The sequence below is a fragment of the Coffea eugenioides genome, chromosome 9, assembly GCF_003713205.1.
Source record: "Coffea eugenioides isolate CCC68of chromosome 9, Ceug_1.0, whole genome shotgun sequence".
NCBI classification, from domain to species: Eukaryota; Viridiplantae; Streptophyta; class Magnoliopsida; order Gentianales; family Rubiaceae; genus Coffea; species Coffea eugenioides.
Window position 1 is genome coordinate 686,929 of NC_040043.1, and position 20,735 is coordinate 707,663.

Here is a 20,735-nt window from a genome sequence, read left to right on the forward strand (position 1 = left end):
ATAAAAGTACACTAGAGCAAATTTCTTAAACGTCAGTTATAAAAAAAGGGAGGGAGTAGTTGTTAAGAAATTAATGTATTCTGTCTTCTGGTGCAAATGAGCTGAACTCAATTGAACTATTTGCTAATTTTTTTGGTCAAAACTCGAGTTTGAGTTCGAATTTGAGCAGTTCAAATAACTTGATGAATTAGAGTTTTGAGCTTAATATGAAAGGCTTAAACGCTTGTTAAGCTCAGCTGAATTTCAAACTTATATAAATATTTTTGAATCTTTTAAATTTATTGGTGTGAAATGTCTATCATATCAATTGTATAAAAATGATATAAATATACTAATATACGGCACTGAAACTCAATTGAGTTGGATTTGGTTCGGTTGAACTTGAGTAAGGTAAAAGAATATCAAGTTAAACTTGACCTTTAAGGATTCGACAAACTTGATCTCAAACATTTTAATTCAAGTAGACTCAAAAAATTTTTTTTTTAAGTGAGGGGATTTGAATTCAAAATCTCTTACTTATAATTCATTTCATCTTACCACCCAACCCAACCCAACCCCCTTCTCTCAAGTAGACTCAACCTTTTTTCTTTTAATGGGAGGTTTTGAATCTAAAACCCCCTATTTACAATCCATTTCATCTTACTACTCAACCTATAACCCGATCCTCCCCTCAATTAGTTAACCTAGCAGTCAACTTGATTACATCCTATCCTTCAAATTTTTTTATGTAGATTTTATGAATTCTTCTGGATGGAACCAAATCCAAAATGTCCACCAACCCAAGTGCTAAATAAATAGTAATTTTTTTTCGGAGATGACAACTGTTGTATAACTTAATCTATCCTACATTAGGGGGAGGGGGAGGATTTAAGGAGGTTCAGGGATAATCCGGAGGGGACTGAACCACCACCGGACTAGACGGGTATATTACGCACCCGCCTGAATTTTTTTGAAGGCCACTTTAAATTTGGCAATTAGTGGGAGGCAAGGGTTCAAGGTCCCATCCCGCCAAGCCTTAATGACTGGATGGTGGCCGGCTGGTGGTTGTTGCCAAATAAATAGTAATAGCTAACGCAAAATATAGCAATATACAAAATGCAAAGTCAATCAAGAGAGATCCAACAACCACTGGGCCAATGGCTCAGTGGCCACCAGAGAGGGACTTAAGTCCCTCCTTGGGTTGTTGGTGAGGGTTCAAACCTCACCAGCAGCGAAAAAAATCTAAGGGTTGTGCCATAGCACTCCCTTTGGTCTAGTTGGGTCTGTATACCCACTAGCCCCTATCACAGCCTCCTTAGGCTCCCCCTCCCCCTAGATTAGGATAGAATAGGTTATACAATGTATTTTTGCTGACAAAAAAAAATAAAAAATCAAGAGAGATCCAACAGAACTTTGTCCAACTTCTAACTCCTCCCTTCTACTCTTTTGCCTATAAATAGAGCCCAAAACTCCAACCCCACAGCTCACACCTGCTCAAAAGCCTTCACAAAACAAAACCTTTTAGCAAGCAACAAATAACCTCTCTCAACCGCTCAATAACTCCATCACTCTTCAGCCAAGAAAATCAAGAAAAATCATGGTTTGCTTCTGTTTTCTAGTTGATCAGACAAGGAAGGTGAGGAGGAGCAAACCGGCGGCCGGAATTTGCTCAAGATGCGGGGGAGGAGCTAGTGTGGCTGATATGAAGACTGCTACAAGATTCTGCCATGTACCCTTTTACTGGAAGACTTGGAGGGCTATAATATGTACATTTTGTGGAGCAATTCTCAGGTCTTACCGCTGAAAACAGAGCAGTTGAATCGTTGCTGCAGTTTTAGATACTTCCACTAATTAATATGAGTGTTTTGTACTGAATTTGACAGGTTCTTTTTCATGGATTGTTCATCATGATTATAGATATTGGTTTAGATGTACTAACTTATTTTTAGTTTCTAGAAAACAGAATAGGAAATAATCTGTTTCTGAGCTTATGAGAGATTTTTAATGTTGATTCTATATTTCTATTTTCATCTGTTGCCACTTGCCACTTGCCGTGAGTGGTGTGAAAGAAGGCCTTATTTATTGGTTTCATCTGTTTTCTTCACCTTCCTTCTTCTCATTCTGCAGCTGAAAGTATCAATCTTACATAAGACTTTCTGAAAAAATTTATGTCCAGAATGATACATATCTGGAATTGTGATCCATGATAACTTGTAGACAAACTTAATTGATTCAACTATTTTATCAGTAATCTTCAGGGAAAATTTTGGCTTATTTATGTTTATTTGAGTTTTTTAAACCCAAAAAAAAAAAAGTGCCACCAAGCCTTTTCATTTTCTGTGAGATTATTTAGAGGGGGAGGGAATAAAAAAAATGAATAAAAATACAGAATGAAGTGAAAAAAATCTCATTTGGAGGTCCGGAGCAATCTTGATGTACAAATCTTTCATTATCAGGGGTGAAAGGCTAATCACAAATCTAACCTTAGGGTGAAAGACTTGCTAGACTATATAATATACACTAGACTAATGCAGGATTGAAAGATGAATCCAGGCATTATAAATGCACAACAGAAAATTAAAATGAATGGTACATTTCTCTCGTATAGTAGTGTTACTGCACTAGTTGTTCTTATTTCACGTCAAACTACAGCATATTAGGAAAGAAAACAATAATTTGAAATGATGTGTTTGGCTAGCGTATTATTTAAAATAGTTATTGTAACACTTTTTGTGATGTGATATATGAGAGATAAAATGATAATTGAGAATATAAAAATATGAATTAAAAGATATGCTTATAATATAAGCGAAATATTATGTAAAATAATTCAGCAATCCATACACACTTGACATGAAAAGTATGAGCTGTGGAAGTGGGAATCAGTCAAAGATATAGGCAAATATGGCCCCTTGGAAAAACAGTTACAACTTAATTACACACCTCCGCATCTATCTAGCTCAGCATCATTAACTCTCTAAATCGAGTTTATTTAATAAAAAAATTAAATGAGTTCGATTTCAGTCGTCATCACAGGTCAAGAAATGTCGACCATTACCTATTTTTAATAATATATTTGTGTTCTTCGATACAGATCATATACCAACACAATTTTTAAAGTGATAGCAAAATTCTACTTTTTACGTGCAAGTAATCCCACAAACTATTTTTATTTATTATGTTTGTGATCTTTGATAGAGATTGTGTACCAACATAATCTTCAAAGCGACAACAAAATTCGATTTTTACGAGGAAGGAATCTGTTCCACTCAAGTAAAACCTACTTGTGTTTCCCTCTCCAAACCGAGTGATCCCACATAACAATGGACAGGGCATACATTTCTCACAACAATCAAAGCAAGGCTGGCCTCCATAGGCCGGATTGTACGTTCGATTTCTCACATCACTTTTGGCTAAAGCACAATCTTGGGGCAACTTGGTGGTCCGTTTACACAGACATAGACAAAAATATTATTACCTACGCCGTAAATTTTTGTATGTATTGGATACAGGGCAAGTCTAGCTGAATTTTATTCATATCTTTTTTTTTTTTTTTTTTTTGTCAACACAGGGGTGTCCGGGTCAAGACCCGAAGGCGGCCCGACTAATCCCCTGCGCCTGAAGTACCCCGCCCCCCAAGAGCACCCAAGCGGTATGTGAGGCCAGACTCGAACCTGTGCCACCCCGAAATGATGTAATTCTTATAAATTTTGACAAAAATTCACGTATATTAAATCGATACCGTATATTTTTCTATAAAAATTTCGAAAAATAGCAATTCAAAGAGACATTTGATTGTAGAAAATTATTGTTAGCTGTTTCTCTCAAGTCTCCTAACCCCCAGCCCTCTTGGCGGGGCCGATTCAGTGGACCTGTTAGGCTATGTTGCAGCAGAGGAGAATTAGGTTAGGGTCAGATAGATCACATGCTATACCCTTTCGAATGAGAAATTGCAGCTGTATTTTTTTGCCGCACATTGAATTCAATCAATGTAAGTAACATCAAACAGTTCATCTTCCATGTTGAGAATTTCTTGCAAGTGCTGCCGCCATATTAAAGCATGATGGTGCCAACATCATGGGACGGCCAGGGCCCCGAGGATTACAGCTTTCATCATAAATTTTGTGTTGGTTGGTTGTTCACGGTTCACTGTTCTCCTCGGTTTGCTCAAACTGTTTGGCCTGGCACGTAGAGCAGAGTTATGGGCTGCCATTCTTCTGGCATTGCCAATTCTTGTATGAAAGCTTTTGACTTCAGAATGTAACAATTTTCTATAAAAATATCCTTCTCTACAGTAAAGGGGTATAAATGTTTTATTGAACTCCTCACCTCTCTCTCTCTGTCTCTCTCTCTCTCTCTATATATATATATAGTTCAGTCAGCACATTTTCAGTTCAAGCTTAAGCAACCTTAGGCTAAAGTGCATTAGTTTCTTTACTAATTTTTTCCCATTATCTGTTAGGATTTCAACAATGGGAAATTCCCATGTAGCATATATCTTAGGTATAGCATGTTTTAGGTGCCAAGTTCTTGAAAAAATGTCTAGTTTCTGGTGCCATGTGCATGAGAAATCCTTCTCATACTACGACTTGTGTGCATAACCTACCGCTAATATTATTACGCTGCTGTTGCATGATTTTGGACCGTGTCAGTTTGAGAGAATAGTGATCGACCTACCTTTCTTGGAAATTGTCGCAGACCTACTTGAGTCCCTTGAGTAATATGGCCAATTGGCTATACATAAAAGATAAGTAACATTTTATTATCGAAAAAAAAAACAACCAACAAAAATTTTCTACGCATTCATTGACGCTGGGAATTTATACCATGTTCCAAGTGGGATGTCAAAGTGTAGTTGACTTTTCTCTGTTGATAAACAACCTATACCCTGTTGTTATCTGGTAGTGTGCGTTAGGTAAATCCTATCTCGTGTAATAGCTCGTTAATTACACGGAAGGATAAGACACACTAAGCAAACCTTGTACGACGGAGGGATATCTTAGGAGAGATTCGAACCCGAATTAGCAAAAATGCATGATATCAACTCTATCATTTGGACCAACTCAAGAGACCTTTTCTTGAAGCAAATTAAAGTGCTTTGACTTGTCTTTGCCTCTCTCTTCCCTCTTCATCTTCCTTGCAATGAAGCGCCGAATTCAAGACCGTTTCAGACTTTAAAGTCTTCCCTTTCGCCAATAAATGAAAATGCTGTGAACGATGCATGGGCAAAGTTAATAAAGAGAAGGGTGAAGATACCTTAATAGGACAGATCGGTCTGCCCATATGGTATTAGAGCTTTAACACTCTGGTTATAGGTACTAAACTAATTAATATGTCTACCAAAGTTAAACATAACCAGTCTTTAAAGTGGCAGGAATGATTAGGATTGAGACTTTACAATCAAATGTGTAAGGTTTAAGTGAAGTTGAAAGAGGGTTTGCATAAACATATAACATGGGAGAGAAAACCGACCATGGTAACATGTTTCTTGATCTTTATAAGCAAATTGAAATCCCTCAATGCCCAACTGGTACTGGAGCCCATCAAAGATAAAGTTTTTTTTTTCCCCTTATGAAAGATAAAGTTGTCCCAATAGGTTTGTCAAACAAGCAATCAATTATATTAGGCAAATGGTTCTTATGTTAATACCACAATTTTTTACCAAAAAAAAAATGTTAATACCACCACAATAAGTAAGTGTCTTCTAAAATGACAATTATGCATTCCATTGGAGAGTATAATTTGTCATTTCACATTGAAATTTGCCATGGCATTATCACCAAGGACCATATTGTTGAATTCCATTTCTCACTATTGAGTAGAGGGACACTTTTTTTTTTCCTCCTTCGACGGATGGATTGGGAGGTCATAATTCAAATCTGTCACATAATTATTTCTTTTTTTATTTAATTTTGATAGGCCACGTAGTTATTTCTTTATTATATAGGATGAATCGTGAAAAAGTTTTTAAAGAACATTACCACATAATTTTCTTCCATCCAAAGAGTTATTTATCATGCAATGCCAAATATTCCTAAGCCCAACCTTTCAATTTCATAATTTTGTGTCAACCGTATTCTATGGACACATTATTTATGGGGTAAATCTTTTATACACTGATGGTGTATATATTAGCAGATTTAGATATATGTCACATATAAATTCTGGACTGAAGCTTAATTTAAATTCAAATGATGTGGCACACATTCAATATTGTCAATGTATGTACTGATAATATAGGAAAGATCAATTCTTATTTATGACTAGGTAAAGTTTCATTTATTCGACCAAAAAGATTAAAAAAAAGGAGGTATAAACTATAAAGTCCCGTTTGCCGTTTCAGTTTCTACCTCCACACGTCTCACCCAAAATGCCCCAGACTTCGATAGCCCAGAATGAGCTAACCTTCTCCGAAATGATGTTCGAGGCCCTTCGTACACACAGGGCTAGCCCCAAATTAAAATTGTTCGAGGCTCTAAAATCGGGCCTAGCCCATTTTCTGTTTGTTTGTACGTCATTTTCTCTACCACAATATTCTCCTAGACAGTACATTCCCACATTCTAAAACCCTTGCCAATTAGGGTTTAAGCAAATAGAATCCGACCTTTTCTCCAAGCAAACCCCAAATTTCAAACAGCAAAATCTGAGCCACCAGAGACGCATATATATACTTAAACTCCTGCTTTCAATATCCCTAATGCTGACTCTCAAGGCCCTAAATTTATTTCTTGAACATGGTAGGTTCTCTGCAAAGTCCCAACCCTAAAAAAGAAGAAAAAGAATGCTCAAACGATCTTTCTTTCTCAGTTTTAGGCCTTGAAGATCTTTCTTTCTCATGTATAGACTCTTTTCTTGATTTTGATTACATCGAGGATTGGATTGAGGAGAACCCAGAGCCATATAGTAAGAGTATGGCTAATGATTTGGGAGAAAACTCCGTTGGTTTTAGCTCAGAAAAAGTTGCATCTGAGATGTTTGATAAAAGTCTTGAAATAGGTTCAGCTGGGTTAGTTGGTGAAGAGGGTGGAAGAAAGTTGGGATCTTTGGGTCAAGAAAAGGTTGAATTGGTAGGAGGTGAGAAGGGTAGTGAAACGGGTTGTCAAAGGTTTTGTGATAAAATTAAGGTTGAAGAGGGGATAGATGGGGTTGACGGTATCAAGTCGGGAGGCCTGGGATGTTCTATTGAGGAAGAGATGGGGAAAGTTAGTTTGGAGGCAGGTTGGAGCGATCCAGATTCTGTTTTTGGCGGTTTGACTGGTGTAAAGCAAGGTGGAGAGGGTTGTGACAATGGAAATAGTGAGGATGATTGTGGTTGTGATGTGGTGAAAAGTGTTGAGGCAAACATTAGTGGTACTGGTGGTAAGGAGATCGGTGTTGTTGAAAATTTTGGCGCGAAGACCACTAAAACAAGTGAGATGATGAATGCAGATAATACTGAAGAAAAGAGTGGTAAGAATGCGAGTGAAGGAGATGAGAGTGATAGTACTAGTGACTCAGAGGGTGAAAGTGACAGTGAAATTGAAAGTTCATCTTCATCTTCCTCTTCCTCTTCCTCATCATCCGGGAGTAGTGATGATGATGACGACGATGAAGTCGATGGCAAGGAGAAGTGGGGAAGTAGCAAAGAAAGAAAAGGACAAGATATAGAGATGGAAGAGGGTGAGATAGTCGCATCTGACCCAGAAGAGATGGTGGCCTGGAGCGGTGACGATGAATATGACGAGGATGAGGGTGGCAGTGGCGTTTCCACGTTGGGGCCTCCTAAGTCCAAAAATGAACTCACGGTAATCTTATTCTTCTCAATCAGCTTGGTCACATTTGTGCTTCGATGTATGTTTGCATTAACCCGCCTCTCTCTCTCTCTCTCTCCAAAGAAAAACAACAAAACACAAAAAAAAAGACAGGTGATCAAAAGAACATTCCCAAGGAGGGAAAAATTGGAGATTCTCCAGTAGAACTGTACCATAATCATTCTCTCTCTCTATTCATTATATATATATATATATATATATATATATATATTTATATTTATATTTATAGTACCAACTAGCCAAGATTTTGTGTCTTCAGAGTTACTTATTAAATACCACTTTGATCATTTTCGATCTAGCGCAGAAGTGCCCTTGCCATTAACAACATGATGCTTATAACTATTAAGGCTCCTCTTAATCCTGTAAATTGTACTTGGAGAGTTGAAAATCCTCAACTTGAATTGTGGGGCTTGAAGCAAGCTATTTAAGTTTAAACTTTGAAGAAAGTGGCTAGTGTATGACACGTGGACTAAATTTCTTGATTTTTACCCTGCTTTCTTCTTATTGATTATGCTCTAAATTTTGTGTTCATGGATTATTGCAGACACATTTAAACAATTAGTTCACTTTGTAAATCTTTCTTCTGCAGCTTCTTCCTCCAGTTCCTCCAGTGAATGTGGCCCTACTACCACACCATAAGATCCAGCCAGTTGGAGTTGTTTTATCGGTGAGATCATAGAAGCAAGTAGCAATTCAATCTAAAAGCTAGTTGCAAAGGACACATTGTGAAATGCTGCATCACTTTGTTTTTTTCCAATAATTATCTAGCATAAAATGCAGATGGTGACTTAATCAAATATGTAATAGTTTATAACTAACTCTCCTAGCATACAGGTGTTGGGGGCTCAAGTCATTGTAGAAGGGGTTGAAAAACATAATCCTCTCAATGAGGGCTCTATATTGTGGATTACAGAAAGCAGGTCCGCACTGGGGTTAGTGGATGAAATTTTTGGTCCAGTGAGGAATCCTTACTACATTGTTAGGTACAATTTAGAAAGTGAAGTACCTGCTGGAATCCGACCAGGCATTTCAATATCTTTTGTTCCAGAATTTGCAAATCATGTCCTCAATGATAAGAGTCTTTACTCAAAAGGATATGATGCATCAGGAGCAAATGATGAAGAATTATTTGAAGAAGAAGAATTTTCAGATGATGAGAAGGAGGCTGAGCACAGAAAAATGCAGAGGAACAAGAAAAGGGGCACCAATGATAATAAAATTGGAAACCTGAAAAAGGATGAAAAGAGATTTGGAAATTGGTCTAGGAACTCGAAATATGATTCTACAGTCAACAGACATTTACCTATGGAGGGAGCTAAGCGACAAGTTGACCACAGTAGCCATCATGTTCCCCCTGCTGTTGTATCGCAGCATCAAGGCAATGGGTTACACTCCTTGAGCCTAGGACAAGGTTCAACTTGTCAACCTGGGCTGGCTCCTCCATTTGTACAACTGGCATCAACCGCTGGTTTTAGTGCGTTGTCTGGAGGGGCTAATGGCATTGCGTTCCAGCAGCCTCAAACTGTTGGCTTTCCTGGATTACCAACAAATGGCATGCCAACAGTGAGAAATCCTTATTATGTGGGAGGGTGCAACTCGGAAAATGAGGCAGAGTATGGTAAAACACTGAAAAATGAGAATATGCGTAGAAATGATGACAAATTCGATAACCAGAAAAAGGATCGATTGCAATTGGGAAATTGGTCCGGGAATTCGAGGAAAGATCCTGCAGCTAACCCACAGGGATCTCTGGAGAGAGGTAAACTACCATTTGATCACACCAAGCATCATGTGCCCCTTTTGGCTCAACCACCAGATCAAGGCAATGGGTCATTCTCTGGTCTGGGACAAGGTTTGGCTTTTCAGCCTGGTTTGGGTTCTCCATTTGTCCAACTTTCCTTGGGCTCTGGTTTTAGCGCAACTTCTGGTGGGGCAAATGCAATCCCATTTCAGCAGCCTCTAAGTTTTGGCTTTCCTCAGTTACCCGTAAATGTTAACCCATGGGTGCAACAAATTAATCAGCTTCATCAAATGCCTTCGCAGAACATATTGTCGTTCCAACAGCAAATTAATGCTAGTCAAAATTTGCCTTCTAACCTGGTTATATCAGGCATGCAGTCAGGTTTTGGTGCAGAACCTTCATGCTCGAGTCAAAATGCATTTAACCGTTTACCATTTGGAGTGACTACACCAGGTCAACAGGCTTCCCTCCCCATAAATGTAGGAGAACAAGCAGTTCCAGCAAACATGTCTCAGACAATGCACAATTATGAACCACAGCAACTTGCATCTTTTACTGGTAAACGGGACACGTACCGAAGCATTAGTCATGGTAAGCATTATCGTGGAGGTAGAAAACCAAATCGTAGGGGTGGTGGTCAATTTGGAGGTGGAAGGGGCAGGCAACAACATGGCTAAGTTCAGTTCGTTGATTGGTTTCATGGCTTTGTGCATTGGCTTAGTTATTTAATCTGTATTATGCATGTTTCTGTGGATGCTACTTGGTTAGGAAGTGTCAGCTTGGGTTCATAGAGAACATAGTCTTGCTTGCTATGGCCGTATGATGGCGACCTCTGTGTTGTTTGTACAATTTGTGCAACTTAGAATCCATTAGTACTTTAATGACTCTCTCTAGCCGTGGACTTGCTGCCCTTGTGAATGTGTACAAGTAATAGCAGATTGACTTTGAATTATCTTTTCACCAATGAATTGCATTATATAAGTTTGAAACGAAAGCTCTTTTTTCTTTCCTTGTGGGGGGAAGCCCCCCGGGGGAGGATAGAGTGGTAAACAAGGCGAGCCGAGTCGAGTATCTCATGTTTGAGTTCTATTTGTCACTCATGTTTGAGTTTTATTTGTTAAGTTACTTGAACAAGGCTCGTGTTCGTTTGATAATTTTCGAACTCGAAATCTCTGTTCATGTTCGGTTCGTTAATTAAAATCCTAGTTCAAGTTTGACTCATTTAGCATAACGAACCGATTTTGAACAGGCTCGAGAAGCTTGAATTCAGGCTCTTTCTCTCAAATAATCAATAGATTCAACACTAAATTAGCCATATAACCCTAAATTTTGTGAAATGACAATTAGGCTACACCAATGATCATTTAAATTCGCGAATAAGGCTCGTGCTCGTTCGATTACTTATCGAGTCAAAATGTTTGTTTGAATTCAACTCATATAAAATTTTGAACAAGTCGTTATCGAACTAAAACGAACCTAAATGAGTCGAGCAATCGAGCAGTTCGACTTGCATAACTTCACTAGGGGGGAGGGGTGTTGAAATAGAAAACGTGGATCTCATTCTTGGCCATTGGCCGAAGTAGGAATTTGTAGCTTGTTAACACACTGTTGACTAACATTAAGCGAAGTGCTCGCGTGATTACTAAATGTCATATTGGACAAGTTCTTCATCATCTATGAGATTCTAATAGCATGTAATGGTCTAGCTCTTAGTACATTGTAACAGATTTTTACACCGTGGAATTGTTTGACAATTCTTAGATTTCAAAATATTTTACTTGAAATGTTTTAAGTATGTCTTCTTATATCATATGTAAATGGGAAGCTCACTTTGATTGCCTGCAAACCGCAAAAAGATCATTAACAAGAAAGTACCTCAAATGAATGTGGAACAGAATTGGAAATTCTAGTTAATTCGCAATTGATTTGTGTTCTACATGCTAAAAACATCTGCAGCATCTGATACAGCTTTGGATGTTAAACAAAAGCCTTTCATAACTGCAAATCCATGTCTGGAATTGAGACATTCACTAGGATTGAAGATAACAGAAACCTTCAGTACTCCAAATGCCTGCCTATCGTGGAGATAGCCAAACCGAGCTTACTTCAAGTTAGATCAAGATGAAATAGGACTTTTTTTATTGTAGTAAGCAGAAATGGAGAAACTTAGTGAACTATTTGCTGGTGAAAGAGTAGAACATTGTTGAAATTCTTAAGTTCCCCATAGAAGCAGAGGAACTCACTGAAGAAAGAACAAGATAGATTCTCTGTCAGTTTGAAGTACAAGTAGATTAGAGCCAGCAGCCTGACAAGGCTCTTCCTTGGCCAATAACAACAGCAAAATTTTGCAGATGAAGCAATAGATTAAACCTTCAATTAGGCATGCCTGGTGCCTTACTTGAGCTAGCATTACATATCATGCTTCAGCAATTTATCACTCTAGTGATTCAAGTCTAGCTTTTACCGTGATCATACACAGCTGGAAAGATGGAAGTTTTAAACATAAATTAACCCGATAAATGAAAGACTAGATATAAAGAATCAATTTTCCTCTTAATTATAGTATGGCGAGCAAAGGAGTTATATTGTAATACTTTAAAATATTGATCAGTCAACAAAAACACAGCAACCTGTGCTGAAGACTGAAATTTAAATTGGATCTAAGAGAATGTCAGAGAGCTTTCTGTGAATATCAGCTAAGGTTTAATTAAGAAATGATTGGTAGAACATCTACCAAACAAAATGGAAATGTAAGCATTTGAGAAGGGATGTATTGGTGAGATTGCTAACTTAAGCTTTTGCATTCCTAGTGAAATCAGAGCAAGTCTGGCAGCTGCAGTCTGAAAACCTACAGATTTCACAACCAAAACAGACACAAGACGTGCAACCCTTGCATGTTGGAGATCGGGAACAGCCCCTGTAGACCCTGCGACTTGCTCTTTCTTCATCATCTTCACATGTAACCCTGAAATATAGGTTATGAACACAAGTATGCACATGGTTTAGCATTCTGAGAAAAAGAAAAAGGGCAAATGCACGTAAACATTAATATGCATCAGGTAGACAAGGAAGCATCAAATGTTTTCCATTTTAACTACTTGAAAATCTGTTTATGAGAACTTTGCTAAGATCTTTTTTACCAAAACTTTGATCATCAAGAAATATACAGATTCATATCTGCATCACCAGTATATATCCTATCAAAGTCCTATATGTATACTCAAGCATAATTGCTCCATCTTGATTGGTTAAAGAGAGCCAAGGCTCACATCTAATGAAGCCCCAATATGTGCCGATAATCTCTTTGCCTACTTTTTCTTGGAAGGTCAACTAAGAAGGACTATTATAGCTCAAATTAGGCCAGCGTCATGCCTATATTGGATACATCATGGTAAAAAAGTTACCATACGTGCAATCAAGACAAATCAGAAAACAAAACCAAAAGGTGGGAACTGATTTAAGCCAATCAGGTAGGACTCTGAATAAAACAGGCTCTGAGTTTCCCCAATCAACCCAAAGAACACAAAGAAATGTTTCACAAGAAAACGACAGAGAACATTAAAGTGGAGAGTCCATTAATTCACAATTAGATGCGAAAGCCGTCTACAGGCAGACAAATTTCATAGTAAAAAAAAAAATCTACTACTTAATTTAGTTTAGAAGCATTTCCAAATCACACTGATTTTCTAGCTGTTAGTGAGATATAAAAACATTTAGCATCCAAACTTGGCAAAAAAGCTTCGAAGGTTCAAGTTAACCTCCAAAAAGGCTATGCCCCAACCGGCAGTATGCATTTCCTTGACCACATCTAATTATGTCATGTTATCACATTTTTTCACAACTCATTCAATTTGACCAATCTATGGATATAATCCTCAAATACAAAATCTCAGTTAGCCCCAAAGAGAACCTCCATGCTTATACCAAACTCTTTGCCTTTCAGGGAGTTGCCTATTTTTCTTAAAAGGAAGACCGGAGTAAAACAGCATCAGTTCTTGCCCTTTTCCACCAAGATTTATCTATTCTTTAAAAAGAGATAAAAGTTACTCGATTCACAAGCGAAATGTTAGTTTCTATGTATGGCCATCTCAACCATGTGATTGTCCATATAACATCTTTAAATTTCCCATATAAATCCCAGTCTTCCTAACATGATGATTTAGTGATCTAGTTCATGTTAAGTGTTTTGAAATCTTTAGTTATAGCTGTATGAAACAAGAATGACAAAAACAACTATTTAGTTAACATGACGGTCTAACAAAGTATAATGAGTGAGTTTCTACCCTTTTATCTTTCATTCGTATTTCTACAAGTTGAGTTTTCATACAATTTCTTCAGGAGGGGGATTACAATATGATCCAGTCTTATATAGCTTTCATTGCAGCATGTGTCTGGGATTATTCAATAAAATAGTTCTTCTTCGCTGTCTATGCATTGCCCCCCCCCCCCCCAAAACAAAAACTGGCACCCTACCCAAACTGCAGATGACCTCAAATATCAAAAGAAAGCTAAATGATCTAAAAGAGGACAAGATCGCATACTCAGCTACTTACTGAACCTTTTTTTAGCGTTGGAAGTTAAAAGATTTCTACCACACAAACAACTCTCAGACAAGTGCATCATGTCAGGCTGACAATGGACCTTTTTAGAAAACCAGTTCCACTTCCTGGTTGGTTCATGTTTTTGCTTTTATTAGCTTATCACAGAAACCATGTAATGAGATTCCCAATATTCGCCAATAAAAAAAAAAAAAAACACACTCTATGAACAACTTAGCTGCTTGACCAAAGAGTTCAACACAGAAACACACAGGTCTATGGTCATGAACTAATGCATCACCCATAGTTTCACTATTTATAGATGATGATAGATGTGAAAAGGTGCATTGTGTCTTTACTAAGTGGGCACAAATGGAAGAAACATGCTATTCATTGCTTAATATATTTAGCACTATAAAAACAAAGACAAGCTACAAGATTTTTCAACACTGAATAATATTTACTTCAAAAAAATGCTGTAAGAATTGAGCGATGCTTTATTCTACTAAACAATGGCAACAATAGATAGACAGATAGAGGGGATGATGAGGGGGACAGTAGAACCAAGTTTGATAAGTACTCTTTAACTAAAAATTGATGCAAGTATTAGAGCTATAGATTATAATCATGTCAAGCATACTCATCATAAGGCATGTCAGAGCATTTCCAATTTAAATCTGCCAAAGCATCATGGTAACTGCGGCATTCCTCTTTGTTGCGGAGACGGAACCTGCGCTCTTTGTTGCATTCAGTGCATCTAACAAACTCATCACGATGGAATTTCCCATTGTGTGATCTGCTTGAACCATTAGCATTTTTTGATGCTTGATTGTAATATTTGAGCAGTGCTGTCTTGTACAAAGGCACTTTCTCCCCATCAACAATAACCCAGATATTATTCTTCCATTTCCTAGATGTTTCTCTTCCAGAATGTTTCTCAAATGCAGCTGGTGTGAGTTTGTCTAATAACAGGTTGCATATATTAGTAAAAAGCAAAAGTAAATAGCACTACCAAAAGTGAAGACAACAAAAATGACATAATGGAGAACATAAACCATACCTAAAGCAGATATTTTCAGCAGGCAAAGGAGTATATTCAAATGCATACCAAAAACTATAGAATCAACATAGTTGCTGATGGAAAAGTCAAATCTTGAGAAGTATATATGACTTGACTGCATTGAGCTCTCATACATGGCAGCAAATTTAACATTATTAAATGACTGAATTTAAGCTGTATAACCTTGAAACACCTGAGGCAGCCATTTTAACTATTACAGCTCTCCCTGCCAGTTTTTTCATTTTGAGTAAAAGCTGGTAGTCAAAATTATCCAAATAGAATTACTTGAGATGGCTAAATGAAACGCAAGTCTAACCCAACCCCTCCAATCTAATTACGAAACGGTAAACTTCAAAAGATGGCCATTCCAAGACAACAGTTCCAAGAACAACAGTCTTGACATATTGAAGAATGTACCGTCAGAAAACCTGATTAAGCTATACGCAAAAGTACAAAATGCAATGTGCAGCAACATGTTATACCTCAGGAGGGCAAGCACGCAAAACTTCAATTAGCGAAGATGCTCATTTTTTATAGTCATACAAATGCATAGATTAGATGGTGCTCAACACAGTAAACTAAGTCCTAACAACATTTTCATTCCAAATAGCTTGAGTAACAAAAGCTTTATAAGAACACAACAAACCGTGGCATAGCAATGAAGATGAAAAGAGCCAATCATGAACCAAAATTAAGTAAAACCCCTCCCACTAAAAGTATACATGAACATTCCACCACCACATTGTTCAGACAGCAAGAACAGAACTCTGCCTCAAAAAAATCCACACTTCACATGAAAAATAGCTCAAATACAACCATTATCACGTAAACAAATACAATGTAGGTTGTTTCCTTACCGTCAACATCGTTCTCACTGTAATATTCATCCTAACAAACAACAAAAATTTACCATCTTTCGGTCCAAACCTGAACAGACGAACACCACCAAAGAAGGGACTCCAAGAGTCTGATACTGAACTAAGATAACTGATCAAAACTCAACCTCTCCTAGACAAATCAACATACACAACATCTACAAAATCCCAGTACAACCATCCATTGTATGGCGTAAAACAGTGAATAAAACAGATCCCTTTATACAATTTACGCACAAAAACACCTATATTGCATGCATTCAAAAAAATCCCATATCGCATATGAGGTCAAGATATAAACTCCTATGCTGTACATAAGAGTATATGTCCAAGAGAGCCAAGGAAGGATGGGAGGATGGATTGAAGGGAGAGACCTTCCTGACAACCAGGGGTGCATTCACAGGTGATTTCAAGAAAACCAGAAGAGAAAACCCTAAGTCGACCTACAGCATCCCCATATCGGTGGCTGGTGCAGCCACACGTCACCTCTACGTAATCATCGCCATCGCTACCGCCACGGCTACCGCCGCAGCCCCTTTTCAACCCGCTAATATCCCTCACCTCTTCTTCACTAAACAACCTCATCTTCATCGTATTAGCATTAGCAGTATCCTCCATTTCCAAGAACTCTTATCAAGAACACAAAGCTCTGTTACACAAAAAATAAACAAGAAAAAACAGGGCTTTGGATCAGAAAATCGGGGCGAAACGGTGAGAAAACAACAAAAAAAGAAGGAAAAAAACAAATGGGTTCTCAACCACTTGCGTCATACATGAGTGTATATTACATAAAAATGGATGCTTTTGGTTGTGGATGGATTTCAATGGGGAGGAGAAGGAGCCAGAAGCGGTTATTGGCTGGGGAGTTTTGGGGGGTTTTGGGGCAAATCTGCTCAAAGAGCACGCATCTCCAAGGAAGAATAAGTCCGAGAGATCTGGTGAAGAGGAGAGAGCGTTGAAAAGGAAGAGTGTGTGATGTGTGTGTGTGCCGCTATATAGGCAGATGGTAGTAGTAATACTAGCTAATGTGTGTGATTTTCAGTGTGTGAGAGAGAATTTGGTTTTCTGTTTTCTTTTCTTACCCTTTTTTTATAGTGGGTTTTATTTCTTTATTTTTTTCCTCTTTAGGCAGTGTAGGATATATGATTAGATATGGATATATTTTCCTTCTGCGGTGGATTGGTTGGTGAGAGCCACAGAAAAGGGAAGTGAACATTGAGTAGTGAATGAGTTGTCTATAGCTTGTACAAATTAGCCTTTTTTTTCGCACTACTGTTTTCTTTATACATTTTGTGGGATTTGGGGGATGGGGATTTTTTTTTGGGGGTGGGCTTGTGTGGGATTGGATGGTAGGATAGAGGGGTGTTTCTGTTTCATGCTTGCATTAAAGGCCAGTTTTCTTGTTTTCTAGACGGAGCAGAGTGTTTTGGCTTTGGAGAAGAAGGAAAGATTTGGTTGGAGAACTAGTAAAAGTTGCAGTCTTGCATGACGACCAGGGATTAAATGGGGTTGGGGACCTGTGTGGTTGGAACTTGGAAGGTATGCAGAAGTGGGGAAAATCCAGTGAGTTTCAGGGTGTGGTGGGGAGGACGAGGTTTTTTTTTAGAATTGTACTTTTTGTCTTTGAATTTTGAAGCGTGGTATTGTAGTAGTATTTTTACTGTACTTTGGAGGAGAAGTTAAACGGTTAAAAAAGGCACTGTATACATGATGGTTTTCTGTGATTCTTTTACTGTTGTACAGTAAAAAATTTTAGTTGTCTATGTACTAGTACTATAATATGTGTGGTGTAGGGACAGAGTTGGGTACTGATAGAATCAAAAAACCACGGGACAGAAATCCCAAAATCATCAGCTAGTTGATCCGCACCGTAGCACGGTCGCAAATCACAATGGGGAGGGGAAAAGGACTATAGGAAATAAGTAAGTAGCATAAAGTTTAGTCATGGCCCTGAGGGAGGATGCTTGAAAATGGTGTTTGCCTAGACGAGTAGATATGGCTTTAGGTACTTTGTTTTTATTTTGGTATTCAGAGCTTTATTCTATGTGATGGTGATATATGTTGCATGCTTAGCCTTGGAAGGCTACTTTTTTTTTTTTTTTTTGGCGTGATTGGTAATGGACAACCTAGTAGCTCTATGTTTGATGTAATTTGTCATATTTTAGTTGAAAAGATTCTTCTAGTTGAGGGTTTCATCAATTATTTCATATTTTTTAAGTTCAATAATGATGGTAGAAATGATTGTCCTCAACTGATGTGGATGAATTATGTAGGAAGAGAATATATATTAAGTGTTTTTTCCAGCATATACATGCTTCATTCAAACGCAGAGGCAATTAAGTACACCATTTTCTTTATAGTATAGCAACTTTTTGCCCTTACACTCTTTGCCTCTTTGCTTGAATGCGTTCTATTTTTGGCTTGTGATTTTTTGCTGTCCTTTGGAATACAATAGTGCAAAGTGCATTTCTCCTAATTAAGCGTTTCATGAGCTATCATCCATTGCGACATGACATGATATGGTGGAGTTGTTTTTTCAGTGCTTCCTTTTGGTTTCCACAAAAGGAGAACAATCAACAAACGAGTAGAAAAACTTCTCCACTTTCAGTATGGGTTGAAATGGGAATTTCCTTTTCTGCAAGAACCATTAACCCTTCTAAAAAGTTGCAGGACTAATAAGGCAAACATGTCCGTTTGGTAACTGTACATTTTCCTTACCAATCCAAGGCTGGTTCTACTCAGGGAAATCATATCAAGTACTGTGGTAGTCAATTATTCAAAGGCGTTTTTGACTTGTTCATGATCTCGATATTTCTTTAGGCAAAGTCTGAGTTACTACTATATTTTTATTTTGACACTTTTATTTAGACTACAACGTATCAGGCATGATGAGTTTGCGCATAACAAAACATACATGCTGCAGTAGCTCTCACAGAGACCAAAGTTTTGATTGCCATGTGATGGTGTCTCATCTTTCCAGCAGATTGAGCCGACTATAGTTTATAACTGCTGATATATATATGGGGGCTATAATGCCATAGCTCAATGAAACTGTAATTTAGTATATGATACGTAGATTTTGTTTTTATATGTTTACTCTGATGGTGGCCTCTTTTTGTGTAAATCATACCACATTTTTGATTCTTGCATGTTTCTGATCTCATGTGCTCTACACTTAGCCTCCTCATCTCTTTTGAGGCTCAATGTCTACTGTCTAGTCACCTGCTAGAGAGAACTTAGGTAATATTCTGCGGCGCATAACTTTTATTTGTATTAGCCTGTTTGAGCAGAAAAGTGAGACCACATTTGCTTGATTCAATAGTACAGATTAAGGCTTTGGCATGTATGTAATGTATGCAATATTTTTCTCCCGCCCGCCAACCATGAACACCTCAGGATTCAGGACAACCATCCCTTTTGTTTTTTTTAACTAATGTTCTTTCATGTGGTTCTCTTCCTCCTCAGGGGCAGAGTCAAGTTGCTTTACTTTCGCTTTGCATCTTTTAATCATTTTCCCAGTAACGTGCGCCGCCATAACGCAAAGGCCATGAACCAAACTATGCTACTTCCCAACTAGATACGTAATCTTTAACATGAAGTCCATAATCAAAGAATACCCCAGAAGAATTTGTGAACTAAAAGCTTTCTGCCTGAAGCTGAAAGTACTCTTTACTGTTGGCTCTCGAGTTCTGAGCAAACATGTTCCAAGGCTTCAATGCTGTCCAGCTATGTGCAAAATCCAGGCTTTGTGGTGTTTGTGAATGTGACAAGAGTCAGATAGTGATAGAATAGGCTGGTGGTTTCAGAGTTAATCAAGTTGTCTTGAAGGGTAGTATTTTTTTTTTTTTTCTAAGTTGGCTCGAGTTGTGGGCTCTATCATGTATGGCATTTCTCTTATCATGCTGGTCAACTTGCAACACGTATATATATATAGAGAGAGAGAGAGAGAGATTCTCAGAACAGATGTTACACTGTAATTGATATGCTGCTATATGGCAAGATCTATATTCTCAGTTGTGTGCTTTGTAAACCACTATATGATCCCTGCCAGATGCAAATAATATTAATGAATGAAGTATGGTTTTGGTCATTGATGTTCAGACATGTACAGATTGCTCAGTAGCATATTTCTCTTCTGGTTACTGAATCTGGAACATATTAATTGCAGAGTAGATACTGAATTGAAAGTGTTGAAGTATTATCAAAGTTAACGAAATATAAACAGCATGTCTCTCGATTTAATATGGCTTCAAACTTCAAAACCAGCATAAATTTGGATGGTTTTGTAACAGTGACAGGCTTAAGATGTCCAACTGCATGCCTGCAAGACTATTTAAAGCCCTAGCAAATATTACTACTGCTTTTGGAAAAATTTAAAAAAAATAAAAGTTTGAGAGAAAATTACGTTCACAAGCTAAGCAAGATATTCATGTTTTCAATACGTAACTAATTAAAAGGCTAATATAGCTAGAACTTTGAGATATTTGTTGTAGGAATGTAGTCACAATGATTGTGTGATAAGAATTCAATCACATCACGAAATTTATTTTCCTTTGGATCGTCGAGAACTCAATTGTTTCAGCGAGCGAGAGAGTTGATCTTTTTATTGAAAGCGTTCTTGATTCCTCGATTCATTCCATGTCACGATATCTATTTTTTGGCTAAATATATCTCATCCTTAAATTCTTTACAAATTTTTAAAAAAAAGGACATATTCCTAGATTTACAATA

At 37.6% G+C, this 20,735-nt stretch overlaps 3 protein-coding genes across 4 annotated transcripts; 2 read left to right on the plus strand and 1 right to left on the minus strand.

Annotated features, from left to right (window-relative positions):
* The first annotated feature begins 1,395 nt into the window (after positions 1–1,395).
* LOC113783351 lies at positions 1,396–2,083 on the plus strand. Its single transcript, XM_027329461.1, has one exon. It carries the CDS (start codon positions 1,577–1,579, stop codon positions 1,781–1,783), a length of 207 nt encoding a protein of 68 aa, XP_027185262.1. The 5' UTR covers positions 1,396–1,576; the 3' UTR covers positions 1,784–2,083.
* Positions 2,084–6,561: 4,478 nt separating this feature from the next.
* Positions 6,562–10,489, plus strand: LOC113783626. Its single transcript, XM_027329820.1, has 3 exons — positions 6,562–7,763; positions 8,380–8,457; positions 8,625–10,489. The coding sequence occupies exons 1-3, from the start codon at positions 6,714–6,716 to the stop codon at positions 10,206–10,208; spliced, it is 2,712 nt and encodes a 903-aa protein (XP_027185621.1). The 5' UTR covers positions 6,562–6,713; the 3' UTR covers positions 10,209–10,489.
* Positions 10,490–12,113: 1,624 nt separating this feature from the next.
* Positions 12,114–17,068, minus strand: LOC113783558 (protein ULTRAPETALA 1-like). 2 transcript variants are annotated; one of them, XM_027329725.1, is made up of 4 exons: positions 16,793–17,068; positions 16,379–16,653; positions 14,710–15,031; positions 12,114–12,496 (listed from the first exon to the last, which is right to left on the minus strand). In XM_027329725.1, exons 2-4 carry the CDS (start codon positions 16,620–16,622, stop codon positions 12,322–12,324), a joined length of 741 nt encoding a protein of 246 aa, XP_027185526.1. In that variant the 5' UTR covers positions 16,623–16,653; positions 16,793–17,068; the 3' UTR covers positions 12,114–12,321. The 2 variants fall into 2 exon arrangements, with proteins under 2 accessions (XP_027185526.1, XP_027185525.1); XM_027329724.1 differs by having other exon boundaries at positions 16,778–17,068.
* Positions 17,069–20,735: the final 3,667 nt, after the last annotated feature.